Source organism: Eubalaena glacialis, chromosome 9 (genome assembly GCF_028564815.1).
Source record: "Eubalaena glacialis isolate mEubGla1 chromosome 9, mEubGla1.1.hap2.+ XY, whole genome shotgun sequence".
Classification (NCBI taxonomy): domain Eukaryota; kingdom Metazoa; phylum Chordata; class Mammalia; order Artiodactyla; family Balaenidae; genus Eubalaena; species Eubalaena glacialis.
Genome location: NC_083724.1, coordinates 3912091 through 3940032, shown reverse-complemented (window position 1 = coordinate 3940032; position 27942 = coordinate 3912091). Strand labels below are relative to the sequence as shown.

Below are 27942 nucleotides of genomic sequence, written 5' to 3'. Positions count from 1 at the left end.
CACCTTGACTCCACGAGGGCCTGGGTAGCCGATGGGGCCCTGGGGGCCGGGCGGACCCTGGAACCAGAGGGGAAAGCGCGTTAGGCCTATCTCAGGTGGAGGGTGCAGGGCTCTCTCTGGGCCACCCCTGCATCCTTCCAGAACAAGCCGGAGAGCTTGCCTGCCCCCAGCACACTGCCCTCGCGCTCCAAGCAGAGCGGATGGACGTCCCAGGTCGGACCACGGGGGTAGGCATGCGGGCACTGCCCAGCCCCACAGGGAAGGTGGGTCCGCAGGGGTGTCTCAGGATGGGTGAGGACAGGGCAGGAAGCCCCTTCTGGACTGGGGGGTCCCAGAATGGCGGGGGCCAGCCCTGCCCATCCCACAGGAGATGCTGGAGGGGCCGAGGGCATGGCCAGTACCCACCTGGCCTCCCTTCTCTCCCGGAGGGCCTTCTTTGCCAGGGTGCCCCTGTCAGGAAAGAGAAGGTTGGTGTTAAGTCAGTGGCCTCTGGGAAAGCAGGCCTGGCCATGCTCCAGCTCCCCTGTAGCTGTCTTCAAAACTGAGGGTCAGAGCCCAGGTCCCTCCCATTTCCTCCCCACCCCTCCCCACAGCGGCTTGGTCACCCCCAGTCCTTTAGTCCCAACCCTCGGCTGCTTCATCTGTAAAATGGGAATAATGCCGGGCCCCGGCAACAGCAGAGGGGCATGTGCTTCAAAACCCATAGATGGGCCCCACTGTGCACCAATATCCCCTGCCTCAGCCAGAGCCCAGCCTGCCCCCAAGTGCAGTGGGAGGGGACAGTGCCAAGGGTGCTTGTTCAAGGCCACCCAGCAAAACCGAATCGGTGGCCAAACAAGGACAGTGAAGTGGGACCAGACCTCCCGGGTCCCAACGCACCCTAGGTCTTCAAAGCCACCCCCAGGTGACACAGAAGCTGAGCGCAGGGGAGAATATACATCCCACCCCACAGATGCAGAGCTGAGGCCCCGCAGAACTGCTCATGGCCCCTTGGTCACTGCCCCCTCTACCCTGGCCCCCATCAATTCTATTCTCAGGAACTTGACCTTCTCTGACTTTCTGACCCAAGCTGGTGACTAGGTTCAATGCCTCTGAGTTCACGAGCCAAACACAGATGATAAAAACAGAAACAGAAGTATTCATTATCTGGAAATACAGTTCTACCCCCAAGGATTCCAGTAAAGAGAGGCCATGTGGTGTGGTGAGAATGCTGGCAGGGCAGGGTAGGGCGGTCTGGTTCTACTTCTGGTAACACCCAACCCGCTGTGTGACCTTAGGTAAGTCACTTGCCCTCTCTGGGCCTCCACTTTCGTGTGTGTAAAATGAGAGGGTGGGTTGGCTGCTCATCCAGCTTGATTGTTCTAAAGTTCTAGGACGCTACTTGTAGAACACAGCAGCACTGTGGAGACCCAGAGCTCATCAACTCAAGTAAAGGATATGTGTGTGTTCTTTTCAATTTGTATTAGTCGTGAACTGGATCTGATGCCATTGCAAATAGCCTATCATGGTGGCAACACGAGGGGAAGGATGCAGAAGTTCCTTTGCAGGGTGGGGTACCCCAGGGAGCCCTTGAGGACAGTTAGGCACCGGTCGGACCACGCCAGCCGCCCGGGCCTGGAAGGGACACACTGCCTGCCATCCCCCTTCCCAAGACGAGGCTCACGGCACCAGCAACCCAGGCCGGCAGGGCTGCACCCAAACGGTGCCCAGGAGAAGATCCTGCCCTGGGGAGGGCTGGGAGGGAGGAGGGTCCTGCTCCCTTTGCCATGTGGGCTCTTCGTGGGCCTTTTTTACAGTTTCCATCAAACCCAGAATTTTTCTGTGACGGAACTGAGCTGTGGTGAAAGCCAGGCCCCAGGGACACACACGGGGGCAGACCCCACACCTCACTCACGTGGGGAAGCGAGCTGACCCCTTCACGTGGCAATGACCTCACTTACATGGTGGCGGTAAGAATAGACCTGATCGCAGTGTTTTGGAAGAGATAAAAAAGAGGAACTGATCGTCACCATGATTACTGTTTTTTTGTTTGTTTGTTTTTGGCCGCACCAGGCGGCCTGCGGGATCTTAGTTTCCTGACCAGGGATTGAACCTGTGCCCCCTGCAGTGGAAGCATGGAGTCTTAACCACTGGACCGCCAGGGAAGTCCCCGCCATGATTACTGCTGTTTGAATCAAAGCCAAGCTTCTTAGATGCATTCTAAGTTGTAACTTTCTGGGGATGAGAGTAACTTTCTGGGGGGGAGCACGAAGCTCATTTATTTTAAATGTTTGAACAGAAAAAGATGGAAAGGAAATACATCAAAGTCAGAGCAGCTGCTTTCTCGCCGTGAAAGGCCAGGCCGTTTCCACCCTTCTTTCTACTTGCTGGCCTTTCCCCAGTATTCTATAACCAGCAAGACTTTATAACGGAAAAGTAATAAAACTTAAATTATGTATATTTGATATTCTTCTGATTAAAAAAGTAATATATGTTCATTGTAGACAAATGGAAAAATAATAAAGCTTAAATTATTTGTATTTGATATATTTCTGATTAAAAAAGTAATATACGTTCATTGTAGACAATTAGGCAAGTGGAAAAGAAAATTAAAACCCTTCATAACCTCACCACTCATAGCAACGGTGGCCAAGGGTGTGATATAGCACAGCTAATCTATTTTCTCTGCACATTTGCATGCAAAATTGGCATCAGAAGATGTATTTTTAATTTACTATTATATCATGAGCATTTCCTCATGTCACTGAATATTTGTTGGAATTCAATTTTTCCTGGCTCTGTAATATTCCCATGAGCCATGATTCATAGCCCGCATCCTTGTTGTGTGCTGCCCTGAACAACCTCACAACTTATTCCAGAGCATCGAGTCTGCCCCGAAACCCCTCAGACTTCTCAAGGGCTCTGAAATCTATCTTCCTTTCTTTCTTCAGCCCAAGCCACGCCAAACCAACCCAAAGGGGAAAAGGAACAAACCCTCTCTTTCAGGTTGATCAACCGTGTGATGCCTCTGTAAGGAGAGTATTTTTAAATCTTTTGCTTCCTTCCGATTCACCTAAGACAAGGGCTCCGCTTCCCTCAGCCTGTAGTGTTGATGTTTTCCCTTTTTATCTTTTGCTTTGAGCGTCTTCAGCGTTGACGCAGCATAACTACACTCCCTCGGGTCCTTCGTACACTCATATTTTAAAGTGTGATGGTTGGTTGGGGAAGAGAAATGGAGAGGCAGCCTCCTGGCTCCCTAACCCTCTTAAAGGTCCCTCTTTCCCCACAGAATCTGAAAGGAAACTGGTGGCTCTTTAGGGACCCTAGTGACTGGAGTTTCAATTCAGAGAGGGGGATTCCAGGGTGTGACCGGGAAGGTCAGGGAAGCGGGGGCCGTGTAGGCACCGCCCCCTTCCTGACATGATGCACTGAGGGAAATGCCCCATTGACACCCAATATTGCAGAAGACGAATAGAAAAAATGGCTGACAGGATGTACATTTACCTGCTATCAGGGTTTAACCCATAGGAATGGGACCAGAGGTAGTTTTCATTTTGTCATTTTATTTATTTTCCAGAAGAAAATATTTTATCATTAGAAAATGCAATTTTAGGCGTCAATGTAAATGAAAGCACATAAAAGACATATTGCAAAATATTCATCTCTTCATATCCAAACTCAGTCCAGGAGACTGAGTCCCCCAAAGCAGTTCAAGCAGGAATAGGATTGTAATCTGCTGGTTCAGACAAAGATGGGACAATGGGTGATGTGTGATTCACGGGACCAAAGGATTCTCAGCCATGAAAATGGAAAGACACCGTCCTATGCCGATCACCAATCACCAATTAACGGTTGACAGACTGAACTTCCTTGCTTCGTTTTTAATGGCGTTATTAACACAACAAAATAACTGTGTCTGAAATAATTTCGCTAATCTCATTTTCTGAAATAGGCTCTCTATTCGGCATCAACTGGATATGCTAAAAATAACTGAAAAACAAAAAACTCACCGGCAACTCACACAAGGGGGGTGGGTGCAGATAAGCTCACGCAGACAGGCCCACACCCAGCGTTTGTCACTTCCCCGCCCCTCCCCCTCACAGCTTGGCCACAGATGGATTTGTCCCTCACTCCCTATTTCTAGGCAGCATCTACTTAGCTCCACAGCTGCGTGTTCACACCCCCCTTCTCCGTGCGTGATGGTTAAAAATACACCCGGCACTGGTAACACACACGATTGCTCGGAGGCCAGCCCAGCCCTCCTTAGAGCTACAAGTATGAGGCTGGGCTCTGATCACGGGCAGCAAACCCCAATAAATAACCCAATAAATAACGGACGTTCCTACTCATGCAATCACCACCCTCTGATTGAACCACATTATGGAAAGTGTGTCCAAAACCCAGTAAGTAATTCCCGAGCGATCAAGCTCGCCATCGGACAGGTCTTCATCGAAGGAGCTGGAAAAGGAGACGGGGGCCACGCATGCATGGCCGTCTCGAGAGCGAGGGGAGGGGCCGTTTGCCCGGATTCCCAGTGCCCACCGCTGGGCGGACATGGGCAGGTGGGGTGTAAAGGGTGAGGTGGGCAGTGGTACTCACCGGGGGTCCATCAGCACCAGGCATTCCTGGGAGGCCTGGCTTACCCAGGGGGCCCTAGAACAAACCACAGACTCCATGAGCAGATGCCCCAGGGGTCCCCTCAGCTGCCCAGCCTCTCTACAAGCCCCCAAAGTTACTTTTCAACATTTCTGCTCAAAGAGCATTTGCTGAAAAAGGTTGCTCACAGGCACCCTCTCCCACTGGCTACAAAGCTTCCAGCCACGGGCAGCACCCAAAGAGAGTGGACCCTCTGCTGTTTCCAGAGCCTTCAGTTTTGCTACCGGAAAAAAATCACCCGCCCAGTGAAGTCAGGAGCAGTTCTCAAACAGTGGCGGCCAGGGGCTATGATGCACTGAGAACCGCCCCTTTGTCATTCTACTGGTGCCGCCCCAGGTGCTGAGTTCACTGGACACCTGGGGCTGAGCCGCCAGCCGCGCAAGGACTCCGGCTCCGGTTCTCTCCCCAGCATGTGGACTCGGGGTGCCGAGGATATATTTAGGGTTGCCAAATTTAGCAAAAAGAAACAAAACAAAACAAACAACAACAAAACGACATGCCCGGTTAAATTTGGAATTTCAGACAACAGAGTTCAAATTTAACTGAGCGTCCCATATCTGTTTTTCTTCTCAAATCTGGCAACCTTATACATAGCTAAAGAAGGAAGGGAGGGAGGGAGGGAAGGAGGAAAGGAGGGAAGGAAGGAAGGAAGGAAGGAAGGAGGCAAGGAAGGAAGGAAAGAAGGGAGGGAGGAAGGGAGGGAAGGAGGGAAGGGAGGGAGGGAAGGAGGGAAGGAAGGAAGGAAGGAAGGAGGGAGGGAGGGAGGGAAGAAAGGAAGGAAGGAAGGAGGGAGGGAGGGAGGGAGGGAAGGAAGGAAGGAGGGAAGGAAGGAAGGAAAGAAGGGAGGGAGGGAGGGAAGGAAGGAAGGAAGGAGGGAGGGAGGGAAGGAAGGAGGGAAGGAGGGAAGGAAGGAAGGAAGGACAAAGGTCCACACCACAAGCTGGTGACCAGTGCTCCTAATGCACCCTACAGGCAAGCACCCCTATGCCCAGCTCAGCCCACCTACCTTTTCTCCTGGAGGTCCGATTGCACCCTGGGGGCCCGGAAGACCCTGGGAGGGGAAAGAGTGAGCAGGAAAGGTCAGGAAACTTTTCGACTGACTCAGAACCCCTCCCTGCCGTCTGCCCATCGTCCCCCGACCCTCTCCCTCATCTGGGTGTCGACCCCATCCTGGGTCACCTCCAGGCTGCGGGCCCCTCTGGGCTGACTGGCAGCGTGGGGCTGCACTCAGCGGCCGCTCACGCCCAGGGCACTGCAGACCTGCACCTCCCGCTGCCCACAAGCCCCCCCGGCTCACTCACCTGGGCGCCTGGATTACCCTGCTGTCCCGGGGGGCCGGGCTCTCCCTGGGGACCCTACAGGAAACACAAGTGAGGCACTGAAGGGGGCTCTGGAGGGCGAGCAGGGGGTGCAATCGGCTCTGGTGCCCAGATGGAAACGCAGGGGGCCCCGGGGCAGGCAGGGAGCCAGATCCAGGCCCCTCCGGGCCAGGAGCACATGGCCGTGTCTGTGCAGGTACGGCAGACAGCTGGCCAGGAGGAACGAGACAGGATCTACCAGAAAATATTCCATCCGGCTGAACATTCCCAAATCATCGCGCCAGCTAAATTCTCCCGGACCCTTACAAGAGACCCATGAGACCCCTCTCTCGCTCAGTGGGCGTTGTCACAGCACCTGGCCACCACCAACTTGCCACGCACAGCGAGAAAGAGGTTTCCCCCCACACCTGCGCTGACGCGGTCAGGCTCTGGACGGAGCAAGCACCGACTCCGGGATCTCACACGTGCTCTCCTGCTGGAGGCCTGCACCTCGCGGGGCCGGGGCTCAGAGTCTGCACCCTTCCCGTCACATCCCCATCTGGTTTGGTGGCATGGATCCCCCTCCCCTGCCCCGAGCAGCTGGGAGAGAGCCCAGGGGTAACCGCCATGAGACCGGGGCACGGGACCCCCAGACTTACCACATTGCCCTTCGGGCCTGGTTGGCCGTCCATTCCCGTCACACCCTGGATGAATGACATTGAAACAAAAGAGACTGAAAATTAACAAAGCCCAACAGGAAAAGTCCACTCAACACAGCTTGGTCCCTGCCCGCAATGTCAGAGGACGCCACATCCTTTGGGGGAGGGGAAAGGCTTGATCCCAAATAAATCCCGAGATTGGCTAGGGTTTAGCGGGGCTGCCAGGCCCCAGCATCGTGTGGGGCAGCCCTGAGTTCTCGGACAGCTGGGCAGAGGGGCCAGCCCTGGGGAAGCCGCCCCCTGGATAGAGCCCTGCCAGAACCACGGGCTTCTGTCTCCCTCCAGGAGCTGCCAAGATGCTACTGGAAGTGTTTTCAAGGGGGGAAAATGGGCGTCCCGGTGACTGTTTATAACGGCAGATGCTGTGTGCAGGGAAGGATACAGCGAACCCTGCATCTCCACCTGCAAGCCCACACCTGCCGGGGCTGCCCTCCCACGGGTGAGTATCAGGGCCCCACAGACACCCAACGCGAGCACTGGGCAGTGTGCACAGCTGTCAGCGCGGAGAGCTGCCCGCAGGCCCGAGTGGACCACAAGCTGGGGGCGGGATCTCAAGGGCAGGGATGGGACAGACACGCAAAGGACTTACAGGAGGTCCAGGAGGGCCTGGGGGCCCCTTCGGCCCCAGCAGACCACGAGGCCCCTGCGAGAGGAAAGAGCAAGGAAGGTTCAGACTCGGCCAGGAATCCCAGCCCCCTGCCCTGTCCCCAGCCTCCCTCAGCGACCCCTCTTCCCAGAGCCTCTGCTGCTGAGGCAGGTCTCCCGGGGAGTGTGGCCAACTCCCCCTTCTCCTCTGCTTCAACTCCTCACCGCAGCCCAGCTCTCCACCCGGGCTCTCGGAACCAGAGGCAGGGATGGCTAGAACTGATAGGGGCTCAGTACCCCCTCCCTGGCCGGGAGGGGCTTGTGTGTGGGAACAGCCCCACGCACAGGGGGAGGGGCCACAGAGCGGTCACTACCTGCCATGGGAAGGACCCACATCCGGACCGCTCCCTCCCTCCCTGTCAGCTGGAGAACTACAGAGCCTTTCAAGGCACCGTGATTTCGAGTGCCTTTAATTTTGATAGAACCTCCTCAGATGCACTAGAAGAGAAACCCTTCCCACGTTCATTGCCACTTAAATGTTCCCTTCCTTCTTTTAATACCTAATCACATAAATGTTTTTCAGACGTTAATAACCCAGAAGGCATCACCTAGACCTGTGTTAAGGGGAGAGCTGTGTTGATGAATCCCCCTTATGGCTAACCAGACACCTAGGGTGTAACTTAGTCCCAAGCAGGGGTGCAAACGCCGACCCCGGGCGGGCTCTCCTCTATGCAGCGCCTGCAATATTTCTCCTCAATTAACGTCCCCAGATGTGTATGGCCACATTGACGTGGGTAACAAAAATGAGACATTTGAAAAGTAACAGTATATGAAAAGCAATTAATGTCCTTTTGTCACTGAGGAAATTTGCTCTGGTCTTAAATAGAAGTCAGCTTAGGGAAAAGACCTTTTGGAGGCCCAGGCAGGGACACCCTACTGGAGGACTCTTTATTTGGAAAATGTAGCCATCAGAAAGTGTGGCAGGTCAAGTGACTGTCCCTGGACACCTACCCTGATGGACCCAGGACACCCACCATCATGGACCCTGGACATCCAACATGGTGGACCCTGGACACCCACCATCATGGACCCTGGACACCCACCATCATAGACCCAGGACACCCACCATCATGGACCCAGGATACCCACCACGTCTGTACCTGCAGTCCCAGCCACGACCTTCAGGGGCCGGGGCTTCCTCCCTGGCAAAGGCTCAGGCTGACTCCTTAGCATTGTCCGCCTACCTCACCCGTTCCTTTCCCAGGAGATCCCCAGATGTGTGTGTCTCAAGGCTGAGCCTCTCTCTAATCTATGCTCTGAGTCGATCCCTGATTCTGGCCAGAGCATCAAGGAGGAGACACAGAATCCCACCCAGTCAGTGGACTTACAGGCTCCCCGGGCAGCCCTCTGGGCCCGACTTCTCCATCGTCACCCTATGGGGGAGAAAAGAAGCAGGATTTTAGGGATAAGCCATAAAACCTGGACACGAGAGAGACAATTTTTCCTTCATCCGTGCAGGATTCTTTGGCCTGGGGCTGCTTCAGCATACGCCAGAGTTACTCGTCCCTGTGCCAGCAGGAAAAGCCCGGAGTGTCCCCACTCCCAAAGGCTGCAAGTAAAAGGCGAGGTTTGGGGCTCACAAACCACAGCCCCAACGAGCGGAAAGCTGGGCAGAAAAAAATCGATGGTTACCTGATAGGTAAAGATACAGATGAAAAATAGAATGGCAGAAACTAGACAGAGATAGATGGTAGATAGGTAGAAAGACAGTGAGATAGAGAGATAGATGATATATAAATAAATAAATAAATTGGTAGAGGATAGATAAATAGGTAGGTAGGTAGCTTTATAGATAATAGACAGGTAGATAGATCATAGATAGATGATAGAGATAAATAGATATAGATAGATGATAGATAGGTGATAGGTAGATAGAGACATGAATGATAGAAACTGGTGTAGGGAAAGATCCTGAGAGAATCACCAGATGCCCTGGGCCAACCCCAAGGGGCCCTAACGTCTTAAACACAGCCAGGGGAGCAAACCAGGATGAGTCTTTTCCTTCTGGCTCTACAAGGAAAGCTGCCCTGGCTTGCCTGGTTCACAACCAGGAGCTGCCGGTCCACACCCCGCTTCTCTCCATCAAGGCACCGCCCCCTCCACACCCCGCTTCTCTCCATCAAGGCACCGCCCCCTCCTCCTTCCTTCACCACACACGTGCACACACACACCCACACATGCACACAGACACACTGCAAATGCACTCACACAGACCCACTCACAGTGCACACGTACACACACAGCCCTGCACACGCATGCACACACACACATGCGTACACGCGCGTGCACCTGCATGCACCTCCTCATTCCAGAAGCACAGACATCTAGGGGACCCCTCTCCCCTCTCTCATCTTACAGTGGACCGTGCAGGCTGAGGCCCCAACAGGAGACAGTGCCCTGATGATGCCAGCCCAGGAGCTGTCAGGACAGGCATGCCTCTCTTTCCCAGGTACTGGGGCTTCTAAACCTGTCCCCAAAATACCCCTAACGCCCGAAGAAATTGTCTAAGTGACTGGGGCGCACGGAGGGAGAGGGGCCGCAGGCTTCCCTGCCACGGGAGGGCTGTGCTTCCGTCTAAGGACATCGCTTAGTCTGCAGCCCCACCGAGACGCACCTGACAGAACCAGGACTCGGGGCAAAGCCTGCCTGAGCACCCGACCTAGCCCAGGCCCCGACCTTGGATGGCAGCATCGCCCCTCGCTCTGTCCACACGCTTCCGTCACCTTGTCCCCACCTCCAGGGCCAAGGAAGGTCATTTTCTGGACTCTCTGCACCTCACTCCTCACCCCAAATCCCAAGCTCTGCCACCCGCTGCCTCTGTCCGCCCCTCACTCAGACGCGGAGCTCATCGGCTCCCCCAGCATCAAGGTCTAAGATCTGCTTCTACAGGAAGGAAGTCCTGTGCGGCCGTCTGTCCACTCCCATCAACTCCCCTCCCCCCGATGCAGGTGCCGATCACTGCTGCCAGCAACTTGTGCAGTTTTCACCGAGGAGACGGGCAGCAGGTGCGGCCCACACACAGCAGGATACGTACCCTTTCTCCGTCTTCCCCTGGAGTTCCCGGAGGGCCGGAAGGACCAGGGTCGCCCTGGGAAGCCAAGCAGGGTCAGCGTTAGGCACGCGGGAAGACACGCACGGCTGTCTCAAGCCCCCCATTTCGTCTTTCTCTGCTTCTGAGACTGAAAATCCCAACCCCCTCCCAAGACTTTCCCAGAGTCACAGAGGACCCCTTTGGAGACGGGGCCTCCTGGCGTGACAGGCTGCAAAGCTGTCTGGCAGGACTCTCACCCCGGGACTCGGTGTCTTGGAGGAGGGCGGGCTGGACCGGCACCCAGGGACCGGCGGGCACCCCAGAACACCGAGGCAGGGTCTGAGCTGCACCCTATTGACCTCTCCGTGTGAAGCAGGGGCACACCCCAGCCCCACACCGCCCCCTGAAAGGCGGGCGGACTCTCTGGACTGTGAAGGTCAGCGCTGGTCCACCTGATACCCCTGCAGCTTCAGGCCTTGCACACCATCGGTGCTCAATACGTGCTCGTCTGTCAGTCCCACGGACTGGCCCTTCCCCCCGGTTTCCCCATGAGTGTCGGAGAATGTGGGCGAAGCAGCTTTGGCTAAGGCGCAAGAGCTACTTCTCAGGGCGGCAGAGACATGATGGGTGACCCTTACGACAAAATCAACAGCGTGTGTGTGTGTGCATGTGTGTTCACGTGCACACACGCGTGTGCCTGCAAGTCCAGGATATGCCAAAACATGAAAGAGGCATCATCTACATCAAAGAAAACAGGTAAGGGCTGCAAAGATCATCTCGTGGGGACACATGGGACCGGGCAAGATAACAGGCGGGCCCCCGGCTGCAGCGTGCACCCCGACTCCCATCCACGGGGTGGCCACGTGGGACCAGCCCACCTCCTGGAGTCGCCCCTTTAATGGTGAGAAGGGTCCTCGGGGGCTCCCAAAAGGGCAGCCACTGAGTTTCCTGAAGGTGCGGAGGGCCCCTTAACAGAGTGGGTTTCCCACGGGAGCTCCACATTCCCTGCCTCTTCCCTTCGAGGGGGCCACTGGCTCTTTCGCCATCAGCTGTGGGTGTGAAATACGCTCTCCTTGGGCTGACCTTCCATCCCCAGGGATGTCATGCCCACGTCCAAGCCCACTGCCCCACCCCCATGAGGCTCATCAGCGACCACTTTGGAATCGAGTGCCCAACCCCCCAGGAAGCCTAAGGCTGCCAACAGTACGTCCCCCAGCAGCTCCCAGAGAGGAAACACTCACCCGGTGGCCCTTCTCTCCCGGCAGCCCAGCCAGGCCGTCGAAGCCACGGTCGCCCTGCGAGGAGGACAGAGGGCAGCTCAGCCCGTGCCACACGGCCCCTCCACCTGCCTCGGGCCGCGGTCTACGCAGCGCCTGTGCACCCGGGGCCCCAGGACCCCGCGGTGGGGCCCCTGGCCGCCGCCCCATCACACATTCCACAGCCTTGGGTCCATATTCCCAACGCGTTTCCCCAAAACACCAACAAAGGCTGCAAACAGAGAGATGACTTCTGTCGCAGAGCCACAGACAGTGGCCTGGAGGGTCCTGAGACCTCAGTGTTTGGGGTCATGGCTGCAAAGTCGGGGTGTGTGTGTGTGTGTGTGTGTGAGTGTGCGTGCACCTGCCGTCTGCCTGTGTCTCTTATCACGACACCCTCGGGGCTCAGAGTGCCGCCCGCACACAGCAGGTGCGCCTACCCATCTGGCGGATGGCCCAGCTCCGCCCACCCTCGGGCACCCCAGCTCCCCAGCCAGCCCTCCTTCTGCCACCCAGGTGGCCTCCCGGAGTCCAGCTCCCCACCTCATGGGTGTTGCAAGCCATGTGGGGTTGAAGTCAAGAGAAGGCTAGTTCAGGCTTGAATACTTTTGTTGTTGAAAGAAGACCATAATCTACCGGGACAGATTCAGGAAGCTTCTCCTCCTCTGTCACCGCATGTCCCTGAAAACCAGGGCCGCTCGTTCGCTCGGGACTCAGAGGATCACCCGAGGGCCAGACCAGGCCAGTTACTGGGGGAGCAGGTGCAGTGCCCCGTGGTGGGTTTGGGGACCCCTGAGAACAGATGCTGTCCCCACTGTGGGCTCCTCGCTGGAGAAAGTCAGCACTTCCCCCAGCACCTTGTACGGGCTTGGACAAACGCTTCCAGGGCCGAGGAGGACGGGTGGACCAAGAACAGCGGGACTTTCATCCCAGATTCGGGGACAGGGACGGGCACACCGAACCTCCGCAGCCGGGAGGGGTGGGGCTCCCCTGGGCTCCAGCGGCTGCCCCCGGGGCACACGCACACGCCGCAGCTCCACAGTCACCCACGCGCAGTCTACTCGCGCCCTGCAACTCCGGAGAGCTCAGACACCCCAAATCTAGGCGAGAGGACTTCCTGCCCCCTGGACTTGTGAGTGACCCATGAAATTCACCCCACCAACCCCTGTCTTTGTGTCAACGTGCCAGAGGAGCTGATCCAAAGTGCACCTTCCAACCCCCAAGGTCCTACCCCCGGACGAGAGCCGATGTCCGAGTCATCACGTGTCATCACAACCGTATCCGCCACATAAACACGTGCCGATGCCGTGGTGACGCTGACCGAGGAACGGGCACCAGGAGGCGGTGAGCAGCACTTACCTTGGGGCCGGTCTGTCCAGGCATCCCTCTTGCTCCGTCGCTGCCAGCTCGCCCCTGGAATGGAGCGGGGCAAGCAGTCAGTACAAAGGAGTGACCGGCTTACCGAGACCTCTGAGCGGTGGCTTCCTGTGACACCAAGCAGAGGTTTCCACAGCCCCGGGGGGAAGGCTGGCCCAGAGGACCCCAATCCAGAGTCCCGGCTGCTGTACGCAGGTTCTGGTCTTCCCGAGCCTCGCCATCCTGAGCTTTGGGGCGGGGCTAACGTGCTCGCCCCTCCGTGTTGGTGAGGACGTGGCATGCACGAGACAGTGTGATGGGGGGCGACCGAGGGGCCGTGTGGGTCCGTGGGACCCACTTCACAACCCAGGAGAGAGCCCGCCCCTGACATCTGCACATGTCCTGTCCACCAGCTGACATCAAGGGAAAGCCCAGAGAGCCACAGGGCGAGAGAAAGCATCTGGTTAGTGCGATGGACGGGGAGGAAAGTGAGGCCCAGAGGGGTGGGCTGGCTCTCGAAGGCCATGCAGCCGCCCCCAGGCGGGGTCTGGACGGTGAGCTCGACCCTCCGTGCCCGGGGGCCACTCCCACGGCCATTCCTTCCAGCTGGGGCAGCAGGCCCACGGTCCCCACCTGGGGCTGGAGGACAGGGCCCGGACCTACCAGGGTCCCCGATAAAGGCCGCAGTCCCCCAGGAGAGCCTGCCAGGCGTGAGGCCACCTAGATGGGGGCGGGGACCAAGGCAGATGTCCACTCGCTGATAAGGATCGTCAGGCAGCTGAGCATAAAACGCCGGCCTGGATCAATAAATAGCACCTCCTCTCCAGGCCACAAGTGCCTGATCCAAGAGGCCTCGCCAGGGGCACCGGGGCTGCGCCGACAGGCAGAAAGGCCTCACAGCACAACCAGGACAGGGAGGGCAGCGCGAAAGCGGCGAGGGTCTGGGGGGACCACCAGGAGGCGGCCTGCGCACCCCAGGTTAAAGGTTACAAGGAACTACCAGGGATGAAAAGTCAGCTCGGAACATGCTCCCGAGCAACGCAGCTCCAGGCGCAACGCAGACATGACCCCGTGAACAGAGGGGCCGACCGGGAGCCTCTCCTCAAATTTCCAAACGCTTTCAGAAATCAAGAGAAATTTGTCAGAAGAGTTGACAGGATTTCACTGCAGGACATTGTGGGCAAATGTCCGGATGCTTCTCTCACGCTGACGGGCTCCGCACAGCACAAAGAACTAAAGGGACAGCCCGCCATGAGGCCTTGAGCCCCTCCCGCCGTCCCCTCCTCTCCAGCCTCATTCCTCCAGCACATGCGTATCCACGGCCCTGATGCCAGTGGTCACTGCCACGAGTCACACTACGAACCATCACTGGCATCTTTCCCTTTTCAGTTTTCACCTCGCCCTGACCGAGATACCGTTTCCACTGAAACTTGACAGTAAGTGTTTACAGAGATACAAAAGACCCTCAAAGAAATAAAATGCTTTTCAGAACCAGATCCAAGATAAACCACCTCACTGTCTACCAAGCATCACTGAATTCCGGCATCAGTGGCCCTTTTAGAATCATCTGTGCACCCCTCTGCCTCGTGCCTGGGTCCCCTCCACCATCTGTGAACCTGCAGCCTTGAGGGGCCAGCATGAGACAGCCATGCCTGAATGCTGCGCACTCCATCACTTCCCTTGTAACTACAATTAACTCCCGGGACAGAGGCCCTGTAACCACTAAGGAATTATTCATTTTTGCCTTTGCAGCTAAAGCAGGAACTGGCAGCTCAGTGGCCACCCACCATTCCTTGCAGGGGTTCATCTAGGTATAAATATAACACAAGAACGAGTAATCTTTTCATTCAGTAGAAAGATTCACTTGATGAAAAGATCCACTAGTTAGAATCTGATGTGGGTTAATTAGGATTTCCCGAGCTCGTCTGGATGGTGTTCATTAATTTATATTAGGTTATAAATGCACGCTCTCTGTCAGTAGCCACGGTCGTATGGAAGCAAAGCAGTTCCATCCACTAAAATTACAACCCAACCAGAGAATCCAGGAGTCTAGGAGCACAGGTAAGGTGCAGGGGGCCCGAGCAGCCGGCCGGCCATTTCCCCCAAACCAAAGCCATTTCTGGAGAAATGAGGCTGCCCCCAAAGAAAGGATCACTGATCATTTTGTCTTTTCCATACTTGCTCCCAAAGAGCCTGAGAAACTGCTTTAATTAAACATGTTTGTTGAACTACGTTCACATGCTCGGAACAGAGGCTGGGGGCAGGGGCGGGGGAGCTCGCTGCCCCCCGTGGAACGGGACCCACCCAGCCTTGGACACAGACACGCCCTCTGAAGGGAGGGGAGCAGCTGGGCCAAGCCTAGCCAGCAAGATGCAGCATGACCGGGGCAAACGCACCGCAGATTCCCACCCCATCCATGGCCCAGCCGCTGTCGCTGAGAACTACTCACCCTTCTTCCAGGCTTTCCTGACGGGCCAGGTGGGCCCTGCAAACCCCGGGGACCCTGTCGGGAACCAGAGGACAAAGGTCAGTAGCGTGTCTGTTTTTCAGAGGGAAAAAGCAAAGCCTGGTTCCCGTGCTCGTCCACCTGGCCCGTGGCTACTGTCCCAGCTGCCAGCACGTGGGCAACGGCCGGACAGGGTGCAGGACCCACTGCCCTGAGTGAGGGCGGGGACCGAAAACAGCCAGCTCGGTCCCCTGCTGCAGACACCACTGCTGTTCTGCATCCAGCTTTGCATCAGGTGATGGCAACTCCCGCTACTTCTTTGACAAAATGCAGCATCGGGGGCACCGCCTTCCGGGGGGCACCCCTTCAGACAGAGGAAGGTGAGGGGGGTACGTACCTGAGGCCCCATGTCTCCCGGCTCGCCCTTCAGACCTCCGCTCCCGGGAGGGCCCTGGGGAGACACGTCTGGTTAGGGGACGCCCGGCAGGTACCGGCTGTAGGGGTGACTGGGGAAGGGCCGGGAAGCAGAAGGGACACGGGACTGGCCCGTGGGCAGGGCTCCCACAGAGCCCGGCCGGCTGCCTTGGACAGAACCCGAGGGACAAGCAGTAACTTTTCCTTGTTTGCATCTCTTCCCAGGTTTGAGGGAAATCCTGGACCGTGGCGCGCACGAGGGCCACGAGCTCAGAACACGCTCGCTTCTCTCCAGGGTGGATCTGACCACGGTCTGTCACAGCCCGTAGCCCGGGGCCGTGTGTGGACATCCTCGCCCATTGCAGGGCAAGATCCCCAGATGCTGGGAGGGCACCGATGCAGACTTGGGGCCAGGGGCCAAGCCCACCCCACATGGGGAATGGGGATGGGGGCACCGTGCGCTTCAATCCTCCGGCTCCTTGCAAGCTTCAAGGGCCATGCACACCCCCGGGGGCCCCCTTCACTGCCCCGGGTGTGCCTGGCTGCCCGAGGTTCGCGCAGCAGGGGCCGGGCAGGGGGCTGGAATCGGGGTCTGCCCCACACTGAGGTGGTCTCAACTATAAAGAGGGATGGCGGCCTCAAAAGAAAGAGGCTAGGAGCCCCCGGGGTCAGGAGGTAAAGTCGTAGCCAGTGCAAGTGTGAGGGCTTCCCAGCCCCCAGGGCACCACAGGCCCCGCCCACCCAGGCCCCTCCTGCCCCAAGGTCCCAGTGATGTAAAGTGTGCTCTGACCTGGATAAGCTGGGAGCCTGATGGGCTGGTGGGGGGGGGGGACGGCACCCCACGCCCCAGGCTCCCCCAGGCTCCCCCATGACTACTTACCATGGGGCCGGGTCTCCCAGTAAGACCCATCGGGCCAGCCGGCCCCCTCAACGCCAGCTGCAAGGGAAAACGGGACACGCTGAGAAATGGCTGGTTTACCTGTACCGATAGGTGAGACGGGCCAGGTGGGAAGGGGGGAGGAGCCTCTGGGGGAGGAGGTCACATGGACCCCCAAACCCACTTTCTCCAATCCTCTGGGCTCCCGGCGACAACCACAAACGGAGCGGCAGAGGTGGGGTGGGGGCCGGGTGGGTGCCCACTCCCCACTTTGGGGATGGGCGGTCCACCCACGTGGGTGCTCAGAGCCTCTTGCTGACTGCTTCCTTCTCCCCAGCCAGCCTCGCACAGGCAGGACCTGCCCTCAGCCCTGCACCCCGCAGAGTAAGCTTGAAAAGCAGCCCCGCTTCCGGGCTGGGTTAGGGTTCCACGAGAGGCACTTCCAGCGACCGGGGAGGTATCGGGGAGCCCTCCTAGGGTGAACTAAGTCATCCCAGAAGAGGCAGCCAGGGAGCCTCAGCCACCCAGGGCCCCACCTAGATACCTGTCCAGGTGGCTCCACGCCTCCCAGCTGCCACCACACAGCTCAACCTGCTTTCTTAAAGGGCTTCCTCCACGCCACTCTGAGACTGTTTCCCCTGCATGATGCCATTTTAATTTCGGAAGATTTTGTGTTATAAAATCTTCTTGGGAGCCCATCGCCCACTTGACTTCAGTCAAAACACACACAGATTCAAAGGCCAGCCAGGCCGGCCCGTCAATAAATCCGGTGGCAGGTGATGGGGTTTGTTACCCGCTGATTATATCACACGGCAATTTGTTCCATAGCAACAACTCAGTACCCGCCGCCCTGTAATTCATTATCCACACGTTCTGATCATTAGCATCTATCCGCTGCGCCAGAGCTACATAAATATTGCCAAACAAGGGACTACTTAGCAGCTTATTGCAATGCCCCATTACAGGCACTCCACTGAAGGGTCACCCACCCCGCCGGGTGGCATTTGCTCTTATCACAGGCAGTCAGCAACCTGGAGCCTCGTCAATTAAAAACACAATTCACTAATCAGCTCATTTGCCAAGAGCAGAGCAGTAATGGGGCAAGTGCTCCTCGGGACCCCCCAGGCTGAGCGAGGGGCTTTGGGGTCCACGGGCTTTCTCCCCGGGGCGTCAGGCTCAGCCCAGCCCCATCACAGGGAGCCCCTTCCAGGAGTACATGGGGGGTCTCTCCATCCCCAGAGCCCAGGGGAGGGCAGCAGACGGCTGAAGCTGGGCGCACGGGGTCAGCAGGTGCCAGAGGGGCTCAGCAGCCAAGTCCTCATCCAGGAACCTGGACCCTCGGTGTGGGCAAGGAACCCCTAAGAAACCTCCCCCACCTTTCCTGGTGCTCACCCGGGTCCCCCAAATGCACAGGGATGACTGGAGCCCCGCAGGCTCCTGACTCTCAGGCAAGCACACCCAAGTTGGCCAGAGGCACTTCCCCTCCAAGCTGGGCTCCGAGCCCCATGGGGCCGGGCTCTGACCCCTCAGCCCCCCGGCCCCAGGCACCACTCACCCGGGCCTGCTGGAGGATGGCTTGAGCTTGGGACTCCTGGGCTGAGACCATGGGTCCTTTGGAGCCCGCATCGCCGCCCCCTCCGAACCGGAACTGTAGGTGTAAGACTGGGGTCACCAAGGGCACACCGACGTGGTGCCCACTCTGGACCCCAGGGCTGAGGCGGTGCCCATCGGCCTCTCTGGCAACAGCAGAGCCTTGGAGAGTCTGGATGGGCAGCTTCCAGCCCCAGACCCCGTCTCGGTCACACCACCCGACTCTGCCAGCACAGAGCTGCTCCAGCCCCACCGGCCAGTTTCAGCCCTGGGGCCACCCGGAGAGCCTCCCTGCAGCCGGGAAGCCCTTTCTGGCACCTGCGGCATCTCATCTGAGACCCCACGGTCCCGACTTATTGCAAGGAAAAGCCCAGGGCCCAGTGCAAACCCCGCACTGAGGCCCAGCAGGGAGGCAACAGGTCCACGCAGGGTCTCCCGAGCTGCACCCAGCCTCCCGGGCACACGGGCTCACGGAGAAACTGACATGGGCCCAGACCAGCCCTCCACACACTCGCCCTCCCGGCCTGGGCTCCCCGTGACGACCCGCAAAGTCATGAGCAGGTCAAGTTCAAGGAGGGACCGGCTGGCACGGGGGTCCAAGTGGAGAGGGCAGGTGTGTGGTGACGGAAGCAGACACCACACAGCTTCCCACAGAGCTGGACTCCGTCCCCTTCGGAGGGGCCAGCCCTGGACACCAGCAGAGGTGGAGACCTTGACCCCGGTGTCCACCCTGCCATGTCAGCAGAACAGCCCCAAGGATGCTGTTTCTACAAGACAGTCGGCCCAGGATGGAGCTAGTCTTCGGCCCGGTGATCGACCCCCTTGGAAACAGCCCAGGGCCCCACTCCCCCGTCGCACCTGGAGCCCCGAGCCCACCCACCCGGCCACCCCCGCCCCCAGCCCCCAAGTAAGGACACTCACAGGCAGCATGAGCATGGTTCCAGGAGGGCCGGGCAGCCCGTCAGCCCCAGGAAGGCCTGGGCGTCCAGGGGGACCCTGTGGACAGAGGGGCCAGGAGAGTGGGTCAGCGCACGGGGCGGAGCTGGGCTGGGACGGGGTGACGGGGCGGAGTCAGGGCCCGCAGGAAACGCACTGCACAAGCACAGAGCAACGCAGGACCCCAGGAAAGGGATGTGCAGACCCCAAGCCCAGAGGAGGGGGCTTCGCTGTGGGCTGAGGACAGGGAGGAGGATGGAGGGAGGCCTGAGCGGATCCAGAGGAATCAGAGACAGAAAGGCTGGAGCCTGCCATGGGGGCGGGGGGTGGAGGGCAGAGGCCACACTGCGGGAGGTGGTTGGGGGCAGGGTGCTGGGGCTTCCACGACCCCAGGAATAACCTCAGGAACGTCCCTGTCAGGTGTCCCACCTGGGCGGGGCAGCCCAAGGACACCTGCGCTGGCTGCTCAGAGGGCCAGCTCGTCCACGGTCAGCGAGGGGCCCCTCCTCACGCGCCCTCGGCTCTGCGGGTGGAGCAGAGACCAGACAGAAAGCATGCACTTGTCTGGACAGACGTGCGGGACCGGAGTCGCCGGGAGGACAGTGCACGGGACACCAGTGCTCTCAAGCAATTCAAGGCCCCACCTCTGTACAAACATTATACCTCCAGCTCATCATAACAGCACCCCACCCCCCCGCACCCCGCCGACAGAGTCTCTAATTGATCCTGGCCCAAGTCAGGCCTATGTGAACGTAACACGAATAATACGGCTTATTGACAAAAAAGCGTTTTATCGCTCAGCTTTTCACTAACGCAGGCAGACTCCCAACCAGCTTGCGGGGGACGAGGTCTGTCTGCAGACAGATGAAGCTTAGCTCCCCCTCCTCAATGAAAGAGACCACCATAGGCCCCACTGCGAGGGATGCTGGGTCCAGCCCTCGAACCGAGTGTGCAAACACCACCACAGCACGATGCTCCCAGCTCAGACACAGACTGACTCCCCGGCCCAGAAGACCAAGCACCTGGGGGGCTCCATCCCGGAATGACCCAGAAGGGTGTGCACTGCCTGGGCCGGAACTAACACCGTCTTTTCTTCAGTGGTTATGTTTACTCCAGGACCGATCCCCGTTCTTGTGAAATGTGGTATAACACAGATTCACACAAAGGGAAAAGTGAAAGTTCCCTCTCGTTCCTCCAGAAGTAACCAGGGCTAAAATCCTGTACGTGTCCAGAAAGGCCAGAAGCACAGGCACTGAACACCCGATATGTATCACGTCCGTTAGTCTAGGGGTGCGTGGCCAGGGGGGCGGTTTTCCTCCTTTTTCACGAGGTCATCTTGTCCATATTGTCCTGCAATTGGCCCTTTTCCTCTGCTGCACATCGTGGCCTATTTATGAGCTTGGCCGCATTCATTTTAATGGCCACACATTGCAGACTCATCATTTATTTAATCCATCCCCCTCTGATGCACGTTTAGGTCATTTCCAGTTTTCATTAGGACATAGGCTGCATGATGCGTCTTCAGGCATCTTTCTTTCCTTCTTTCTTTTTAATTTTTTTCTGGCCACACTGCGCGGCATACGGGATTTAGTTCCCCGACCAGGGCTCGAACCCGGGCTCGTGGCAGTGAGAGCACGGAGTTCTAACCACTGGACCACCGGGGAATTCCCAGGCATCTTTCTTAGGTAGGTCCTCAGAAGCAGAACTGCTGGGTCAAAGGATTCCCGTTCCCCTTTTTGCTAATGGATACAGCCAAATGGTCCTTGCCTGCCATTTCAGAAAAAAAAAATTCTCAGAAAATAAAACTTGCTTAAAAAAGAAAAATCCAGAACGTGTTTTGCCACCCAGATTTCCTCCTGGAAATCCAATGCTGATAGCGGTTCACAGCTGAGCTTTCTGCTGCTGAGTCGATCCCAAATCAAACCCCCAATTCAAAGCTTAGGGTCCGTGTCTCCCAGGGACAAGATGCCGTCCATGTGGTGTCCACGTGGTGAGCGCGTGCCTGTGTGTGCGTGTGTGTGTGTGTGTGTGTAGCACTGGAAACCAGGAAGCATACTGGGGCGGCCCCTCATCCACTGTTTCCACTTTCAAAGACCCTCCTCCTGCTCTTTCTAAGCCATGGAGGGTGAAAATTCAACCTCAGGGGCCCCAAAACTATTTCACCCTCACGCTGGCATGCTTTAATTACACCCAGCGTGATTCCCAAGAGCGTAGGCATAGATGGACAAGGAAAACCTGGAAACCCTGTGAGAAAGAGAAGGTTTGCGGGAGAAAACCGCCCCGTGAATCCTTCCGACACTTTAAAACCTTATGTCAGTCCCGCGTGTCCCCTCGCCCGCACCTGTATTTACCACGGCTTGAAAAAATCATCAGCCGAGCTTTGCCAAGCACTGAGGTCTGTAACTCAAAGACTTTGTCCCCTGAGCCAAAAGATGGGGCTATATCACAGCTGCCTTCCCACCCTTCAGGACTCTGAATGCAGGCTGATGACGTGGCTCACTCTGTCCACGGCCTGTCAGACATGGGGCATGCTCCAGCCACCAGGCTCAAGGCGAAATAAGAAAAGTCACCTGGCCTTTGTGTGTTTTCTGATCAGTGGCCTAAGTTGGTCAAACGGAAATGTTTTAAAGCACTGGCACCGCGGGGCTGGTCACACGTAGACGAGGTAAAGAAACAAGGCACCCCTTTCACGGTTAACAGAGGGTTTTCCTGAGGCCGTCCTGGCGTCACTCTGGCACGGAGATGAGGGGACAGAGAGCTCAGACCCTTTGAAAGTGGCTGTAGACTCAGGCCCCAGGCTGAACCCAGGAGCCCAGGGCTCAGCACCAGCTGCAAAGCCGAGCTGCTTCTCATAATAAAAGCAGCAGGGTCGGGGAGGGAGCTGCAAAGACCAGGGGAGTCTTTATGCTGAGATATTTTTGCCTCTGCTCTTAGAAAGACCCAGAAAAGGAGAGGAACACGCACCAATCCTCAGATCCTCAATATCAGTGGGTTTTTTTTTCAGGCCAGCTCCTGTGCAATTACAGCTTGGGAGAGGCCAGAGAAGTTCTTAGGGGTCAGCTCCTGCTCTAGATCTGAAAACTACAGATCTACTACATCTGGCTACATCTGCGGCCGGGGCCAGAGCCCTGGGGGAAGCTGGCACCATGCACGCTCCCACCCCACCAGGAGCCTCAGCTGGCCCTGCAGCAGGAGGGGGCCGGGAAGTCCCAGCGGAGCTCACTGAGGTCTTCTGAGCCTGGGAAGCCCGACAGGCCTGGAGGGAGGCACTGAGGTGTTTCTATCGATACTTTCAGCCTTGTCCCAGCTCAAAAGGTCCTCCCCATGTGCTCCCTAATATGAAAAAGGGTCTTTCTGGCCTCTAGGGGGTTCAAGAGGTTAACAAGACGACTCAGGTGGCCCCGGCTCAATCCTAGTGATGCCTCATTGATAGCACCGGAGGGGGGACGACCAGGTCACAGAGAGGACGTGGCCCCAACACACCCAGGGAAGGCCCGTGTTACCGTGGCTTGTGGCCAGGACATCACAGAGATACCTGGCTGTGTGGAACAGGTAAGTAACCAGGTGTCCCAGGTTGGATGGCCCCATAAAAGATGTCCTGGGCACACAGGGGCACTGGAAGGCGGAGCCGCCTGTCCTGCCCCCAGAAGGCAGGAGATGGTCGGACAACCTTGCCTTGCGGGCATCGGCGGTCACTCACCACGGCCTCTGCGAAGCTAAAAGCTTCCTATGGGCCTCAGTGGACTCTGCCTCTCAGCCAAGTTGCAGGGACCCAGCCTGTGTCCATTCCCCTGGCCCTGAGTGTAAATCCAGCCAGCCAGGGGGGCAGGTGGTGACATAGCTGGGCATCGTCCCAGCTGGCCCTGGGGAGCAATGCAGGCACCTGTGAATCACGCTTTCCGTGCGTGTAATAACGGGGGTTCTTACAAGCCTTTTAAAGGACAGAAAAGACCCTCAAGCAAAATCTCGAAAGGATGCCCAACCCTTGAAACGTAAAGAGGTGGGGGAGAGGGGTTGAGGTCTCAACAACCGGGAGAAGGGGCTGGAGAAGCTATGCCCATGGCAGCGTCATTACCGGGCTGTGTGGACATGATATAGAGTCACCACTGACCCTGCTACTCTCTGGCCCCGAGGGTATCAAGTGCATCCCGATTCTGCAGGGAGGGAGGCACCCCCACAGGAAAGGGGGCGACCTTCCCTACGTCTAAGAGAGAAGATGTCTGCTATGGCAGGCCGTCCTCTCTCACTGACATCTGGACTCAGTCACACCCCTGGGTCCATCTGAGGACGGCTCTGTGGGGGGACACGGCTATCACCCCCCATCCACTCCCAGACCTTTGGAGTGAGCTGGGTTAGAGACTGCAGCCCCTGGGGCAGAGCTCGACTGGTGTGGGTTCAGGGGTGGGCAGAGGACAGGCCCCTCACTTGCTTGTCTGGAATTTCAACTGTGGCAGAGGCAGGAGCGGCATGGGAAGTATGGGAAGGCCAAGCATGTCACAGGCCAGCCACGGAGCAAGGCCCACCTACTCTGCCCCCAAAGCCACTGGCCACAGGGAAGCAACATGGCAGAGAATCCTGTTTGGTGCCCAGTCTGATCCGGCTGCCCTCAGAGGTCACGCGGCCGCCTGCTTTGTCTGCGGGCATCACCTCACATCACCCTGAGCATCACCCCAAAGCCCCCAGCACCTGACAGCCAAACACCCCCTGGAAGCAGACCCCAGCCGCCTTTCCTCAGGACCAGACCCAGACACTGTCCACCCCAAAACCGTGAGGTCTTTGCTCTGGGCAGTGTGCCAGGCGCTGGGGATAAAGGTCTGTTAGGATGCGCACACGCCCCCAGTGTCTCTCATGTACAACTACACCCGATCATAGCTCCCAGTCTGACTGTGCTCACATCGATATTCATTAGACCAGCAAGAAAAACAAAAAGAAAAAAAAGTCAAGCTAGACGAGAACCCACAGGGCTGCAGTACCCCCAAACGCCCACTAGGAGTCGGAACGAAATTGCCGAGAACTGGGCTCAGCCTGCATCTCTCCGGCAGCCACCCAGGGCGACCCGGGGATGGTTCCTCTGACCAGTGTGACCCCCAGATGTGTCCCTTTGCCCAGGGAGACCCCAGGATGGTCCCTTTGACCAGGACAACCCCAGGATGTGTCCCTTTGATCAGGGTGACCCCAGGATGGTCCCTTTGGCTAGGGTGACCCCAAGATGGTCTCTGACCCAGAGCAAGTTTTCTGTGTCTGTTGCTAGATTTCCAACAAGGAAGCTGGAGCGAGGGGGTCTTAAGGCCAATGAAGTTCTCGTATTGAGGGAGGATAATTCAGATCCTGTGGGACGCTCAGGCAGCACCAGAGCTCTTTGGCCACTGCAGCTGTTGTTATCGCTACCCTAATGCAGGGCCGCCACTGTGAGCTGGCCCCTGGAACCCGCCGGGGGGCCCACAGCCCGGCTGAGGCTCACTCTTGCAGGGGTCTCCTGCCTCCAGCTCAGGACCAGGCAACAGTCGGCCCCCTAAACATCTGAAGAGAGTGGACGCACTAAGGGGTGGCGTGAGATGCGAGGGGGCGGGGCAATTTGGGGACGTCAATGTACTGCGGTCACCCACACAGGTGAGGTCAAGGTTGCTCCCCGAGCAGGGAGGACGCCCGGACGAGGCCACAGAGCCCGTGATCCGAGGGGACTGAGCCGCCCTTACCCTTTCTCCAGGGTCACCCACTTGGCCAGTGGGACCCATCGTTCCTGGTGGTCCTGGGAGACCCTAGAATTAAAAATAAAATCAGGCAGAGTTAAAGATGCAGCCACAGGGCGGTTCCCGCCTGGCCAGGAGAGGGTTTGAGAAAGTGCCGGTCCCAGGGCGTTTACCCCTCTTTTCCATCTGGGAGCTTTAAGGGGTCTCCCTCCACCCCCGAGCGCCTCCCACAAGTCACGGGAAATAAAATGGGACACTTACCGCGGGGCCTTCGGGGCCGGGAGGTCCCTCCAGGAGCATGCCCTGGAAGAGACAGGGAGAGCGTCTGAGACTCCAGGACCCCTTCCCTCCATCCCCAGACCCCGAGTGGGCCCGGCCCCTAGCAGATCCCCACCCTGAGGAAGCCCTCCATGCTGGGTGGACCAGAGGACCACAGTCTCGGGCCTCTGGGTCTGCACCCTCCGTCCTGGGAAGGGTCCCCAGCCTCTGGAATGGGGGCCACGGTGACCGTCCTTTGAGCGTCTCCAGGGCAGCCACAAGCCAGACAGGAACCAACAGGCTTCCCTCAAGAACAGCGTCCAGAGGAGAGAGGGGTCCCAGGACTCCCCGGCCACGCCTCTGGCCCTCCTGTGCCCAGGGGGCAGTGCCCAGGCAGGCCCTGGTGACGGCGGCCTGAGGGAGCAGTGGACCCCAGGACCAGGGCCCAGTGAGGGTGGAGAGACGACCACCCGGTGGATTCAGGGAGGACAAGAGAAAAGGGCACCGCAGGCTGAGGTCCCCGCCTAGAGAACCTTTAGGCCCAACTGCTCGGACAAGCCACAATGGGGTCTCCACCCCCTCCTCCCTCCACATGGGAAACACAGCCAAGTCCACTGGACACTCAGCTGCCCTCCTCCTCTAGCCCCTCACCCGGCGGAGCCGAGGTCCATGCTGCCTCTGGCCCCCAGGCCTCACTGTCTTTCCCCCCAGATGGGGACAAGGCCTCCTGCCCCCCGTCAGCCTGGGCCCTGGAGTCGGCATGGGCAGTGGAGGGGAGAGCAGGCTTCAGGTCTCTGCGGACAGAGCTCCCGGCCTGGGGGCTCCGGCTCTCAGGCCTCGGCTTCAGCCACCTTCCCAGCGCGGGCCTCCTCTCTACGCCTGTCCAGTCAACACCAAGGTCAGGCAGGCCCCAGTGTCCTCTGTGTTCCATGCCCACTTCAGGGGTCAGAGGCAACGCGTGGCCTTCCAGGGAGGGAAGGACCTCTGGCCCCTGCAAGGGTCTGCATACTGAGAACACCGTGGTGGATCGTTTCTGGGGGTCCTGGGACCCGGTGGGTTCTGTCCGGCCCGGCTGGGCAGGCTTCAGCCTCACACGGGGCGCCTGGCTGCCGTGGACCCCTCCTCCCAGTGAATTCCTGTGACGGCCGAGACAGCGGTGAGAGGGCTGGACACACTTGGCCCCCAGTGGCAGACCTGCCTCCTGTTTCCCCGGAACAAAGCAGGCTCGGGCTGTTTCTCTCTGGGGCTGATCAATGCTGCTGTGCCCTGGGCTTTTCTTTGAAAGTGAACAGTCCTCTTGTGAAACCCGGAATTGCCTCCTAGGAGTAAGAGGGTGTGCCCAGGACAGGCACCAGGTCAGCACAGGTGTCCGACACCCCCCAGTGCGGGGCATCCAGGCCAGGGGCTGCACGTCCCCTCCAAGCCCCTCACCCTCCCCACCAGGGCTGCCCAGTCGCTGGGAGGATGCACCCAGTGTTTACACAGATGTGCACTCAGAGAGACGTGTGTACACGAGATGCGCACAGAGAGTTCATCCAAATGACCTCATCGGTCCCACTCTCCTGTTTCCTCCTCTGACAAAGGCAGCTGAGGAGAATCAGAACTGAGCGAGGGTTAAGAGAGAAACCCCAGGCTGCCGTGGACCCTGCAGAACTGCAGCTGTCTTCCCGGACACACGACCGCTGCTCTCAGGGAGTGGGGGCCACGGTGGGTGGGCTTTCACGGGAGGATCATTCCAGGTCGGCCCGGAAAGGGCCAGAGGCCGCTGGATGGATGAGCCCAGTGGAGGGGTGCTGGCGCTTTCCCAGGTACAGTGAAGGATGGACCCCTGGCCACCGCCCCAACGAGAAATGCTCCCAAGACATGGGAAGCCATGGCCTTCCTTCACTGGCCCCGCTCCACACCCCACCAGGGTGGAAGGTCTCAGCCTCCGCTGAGAACTCGAAACAATCCTTCACAGGGGTCCATTCATCTGCTACATAGCACAGACCAAGAAAACCTTCCTTAAGCCACAGTGGAAGGCAGACATGCCTGTTACGGGCTTCACCAGATGATACAGGACGTTGAATCTGGAGATGCCTGGTCCCTGAGATCCCAGGGCAGCCAGGAGCACCAGATCTGATTGACCTGAATCCGCTCGGCTGAGGGACTCCTGTCCTGTCAAGGAGCCACTGGTGTTGCTGACCCATGACAGAGGGTACCAGGTCTGAGTGGGAAATAGCCCCTGTGTCCCTGGGATGGATGGATGGATGGAAAGAGAAGGAGCCGGTTCCCAGAGCCCCATGCACAGTGAGCCACGCTCCCCCGAAGGAGGTCGCTGGGGCAGGTTGGGGAGAGCAAACAGCCACCCAGCCTTCACAGGCCGCGACGCCTGCGCGGCTGAGGCAAGACCACGTCGGCTGTCGTCCAGGACTCGGCCATCTGTTTATAGGGAGCTAAGACTCTGAGGACATCTGGTGATGCTACAGGTTGAGAAATTCCAACGGTTTCCATGATGTCTCCAGGGAGACCGGCCTCGGCCCCTCGGACACTCCGAACAGGCTGGGGGCTGGGCGGGAGCAAACGCTGGGGCCAGAGGGGAGGGCATCCTTCCCTAACTGCATCCAGATGGCTCACTTCTCCCCGAACAAAGATGAAATGCACTTTCTGGAGACATGCTATTTGTGCTGGACCGCTTCTATTTTCTCAGCCTGCTTCCCCGGCCCACCCTCGCCGCTGGAGCCTGGTGGAGCCTGGCAACTGGACACCTCATCCACTCTCACCCCCCTCCGCCTGGGCCTGGGATGCTACG

At 58.1% G+C, this 27942-nt stretch overlaps 1 protein-coding gene and 1 long non-coding RNA gene across 4 annotated transcripts in view; one reads left to right on the top strand and one right to left on the bottom strand.

Moving 5' to 3' along the window:
- COL5A1 (collagen type V alpha 1 chain) overlaps window positions 1–27942 on the bottom strand; it is a 159650-nt gene that overhangs the window by 57584 nt on the left and 74124 nt on the right. For all 3 annotated transcript variants that reach the window (XM_061199681.1, XM_061199679.1, XM_061199680.1), the window contains exons 10-27: window positions 25155–25196; window positions 24900–24962; window positions 19189–19263; window positions 18233–18325; window positions 16681–16737; window positions 15784–15837; window positions 15390–15443; window positions 12944–12997; window positions 11570–11623; window positions 10332–10385; window positions 8626–8670; window positions 7242–7295; window positions 6593–6637; window positions 5937–5990; window positions 5642–5686; window positions 4579–4632; window positions 406–450; window positions 4–57 (exon numbers count right to left, since the gene is read on the bottom strand). In XM_061199681.1, coding sequence (XP_061055664.1) covers window positions 4–57; window positions 406–450; window positions 4579–4632; window positions 5642–5686; window positions 5937–5990; window positions 6593–6637; window positions 7242–7295; window positions 8626–8670; window positions 10332–10385; window positions 11570–11623; window positions 12944–12997; window positions 15390–15443; window positions 15784–15837; window positions 16681–16737; window positions 18233–18325; window positions 19189–19263; window positions 24900–24962; window positions 25155–25196 — 996 coding nt within the window. The remainder of the gene's footprint in view (window positions 1–3; window positions 58–405; window positions 451–4578; window positions 4633–5641; window positions 5687–5936; window positions 5991–6592; window positions 6638–7241; window positions 7296–8625; window positions 8671–10331; window positions 10386–11569; window positions 11624–12943; window positions 12998–15389; window positions 15444–15783; window positions 15838–16680; window positions 16738–18232; window positions 18326–19188; window positions 19264–24899; window positions 24963–25154; window positions 25197–27942) is intronic.
- LOC133097663 (uncharacterized) lies at window positions 11065–15508 on the top strand. The gene is made up of 3 exons (XR_009702044.1): window positions 11065–11084; window positions 12809–12928; window positions 15491–15508. It is a non-coding gene; the product is annotated as an uncharacterized LOC133097663 (long non-coding RNA).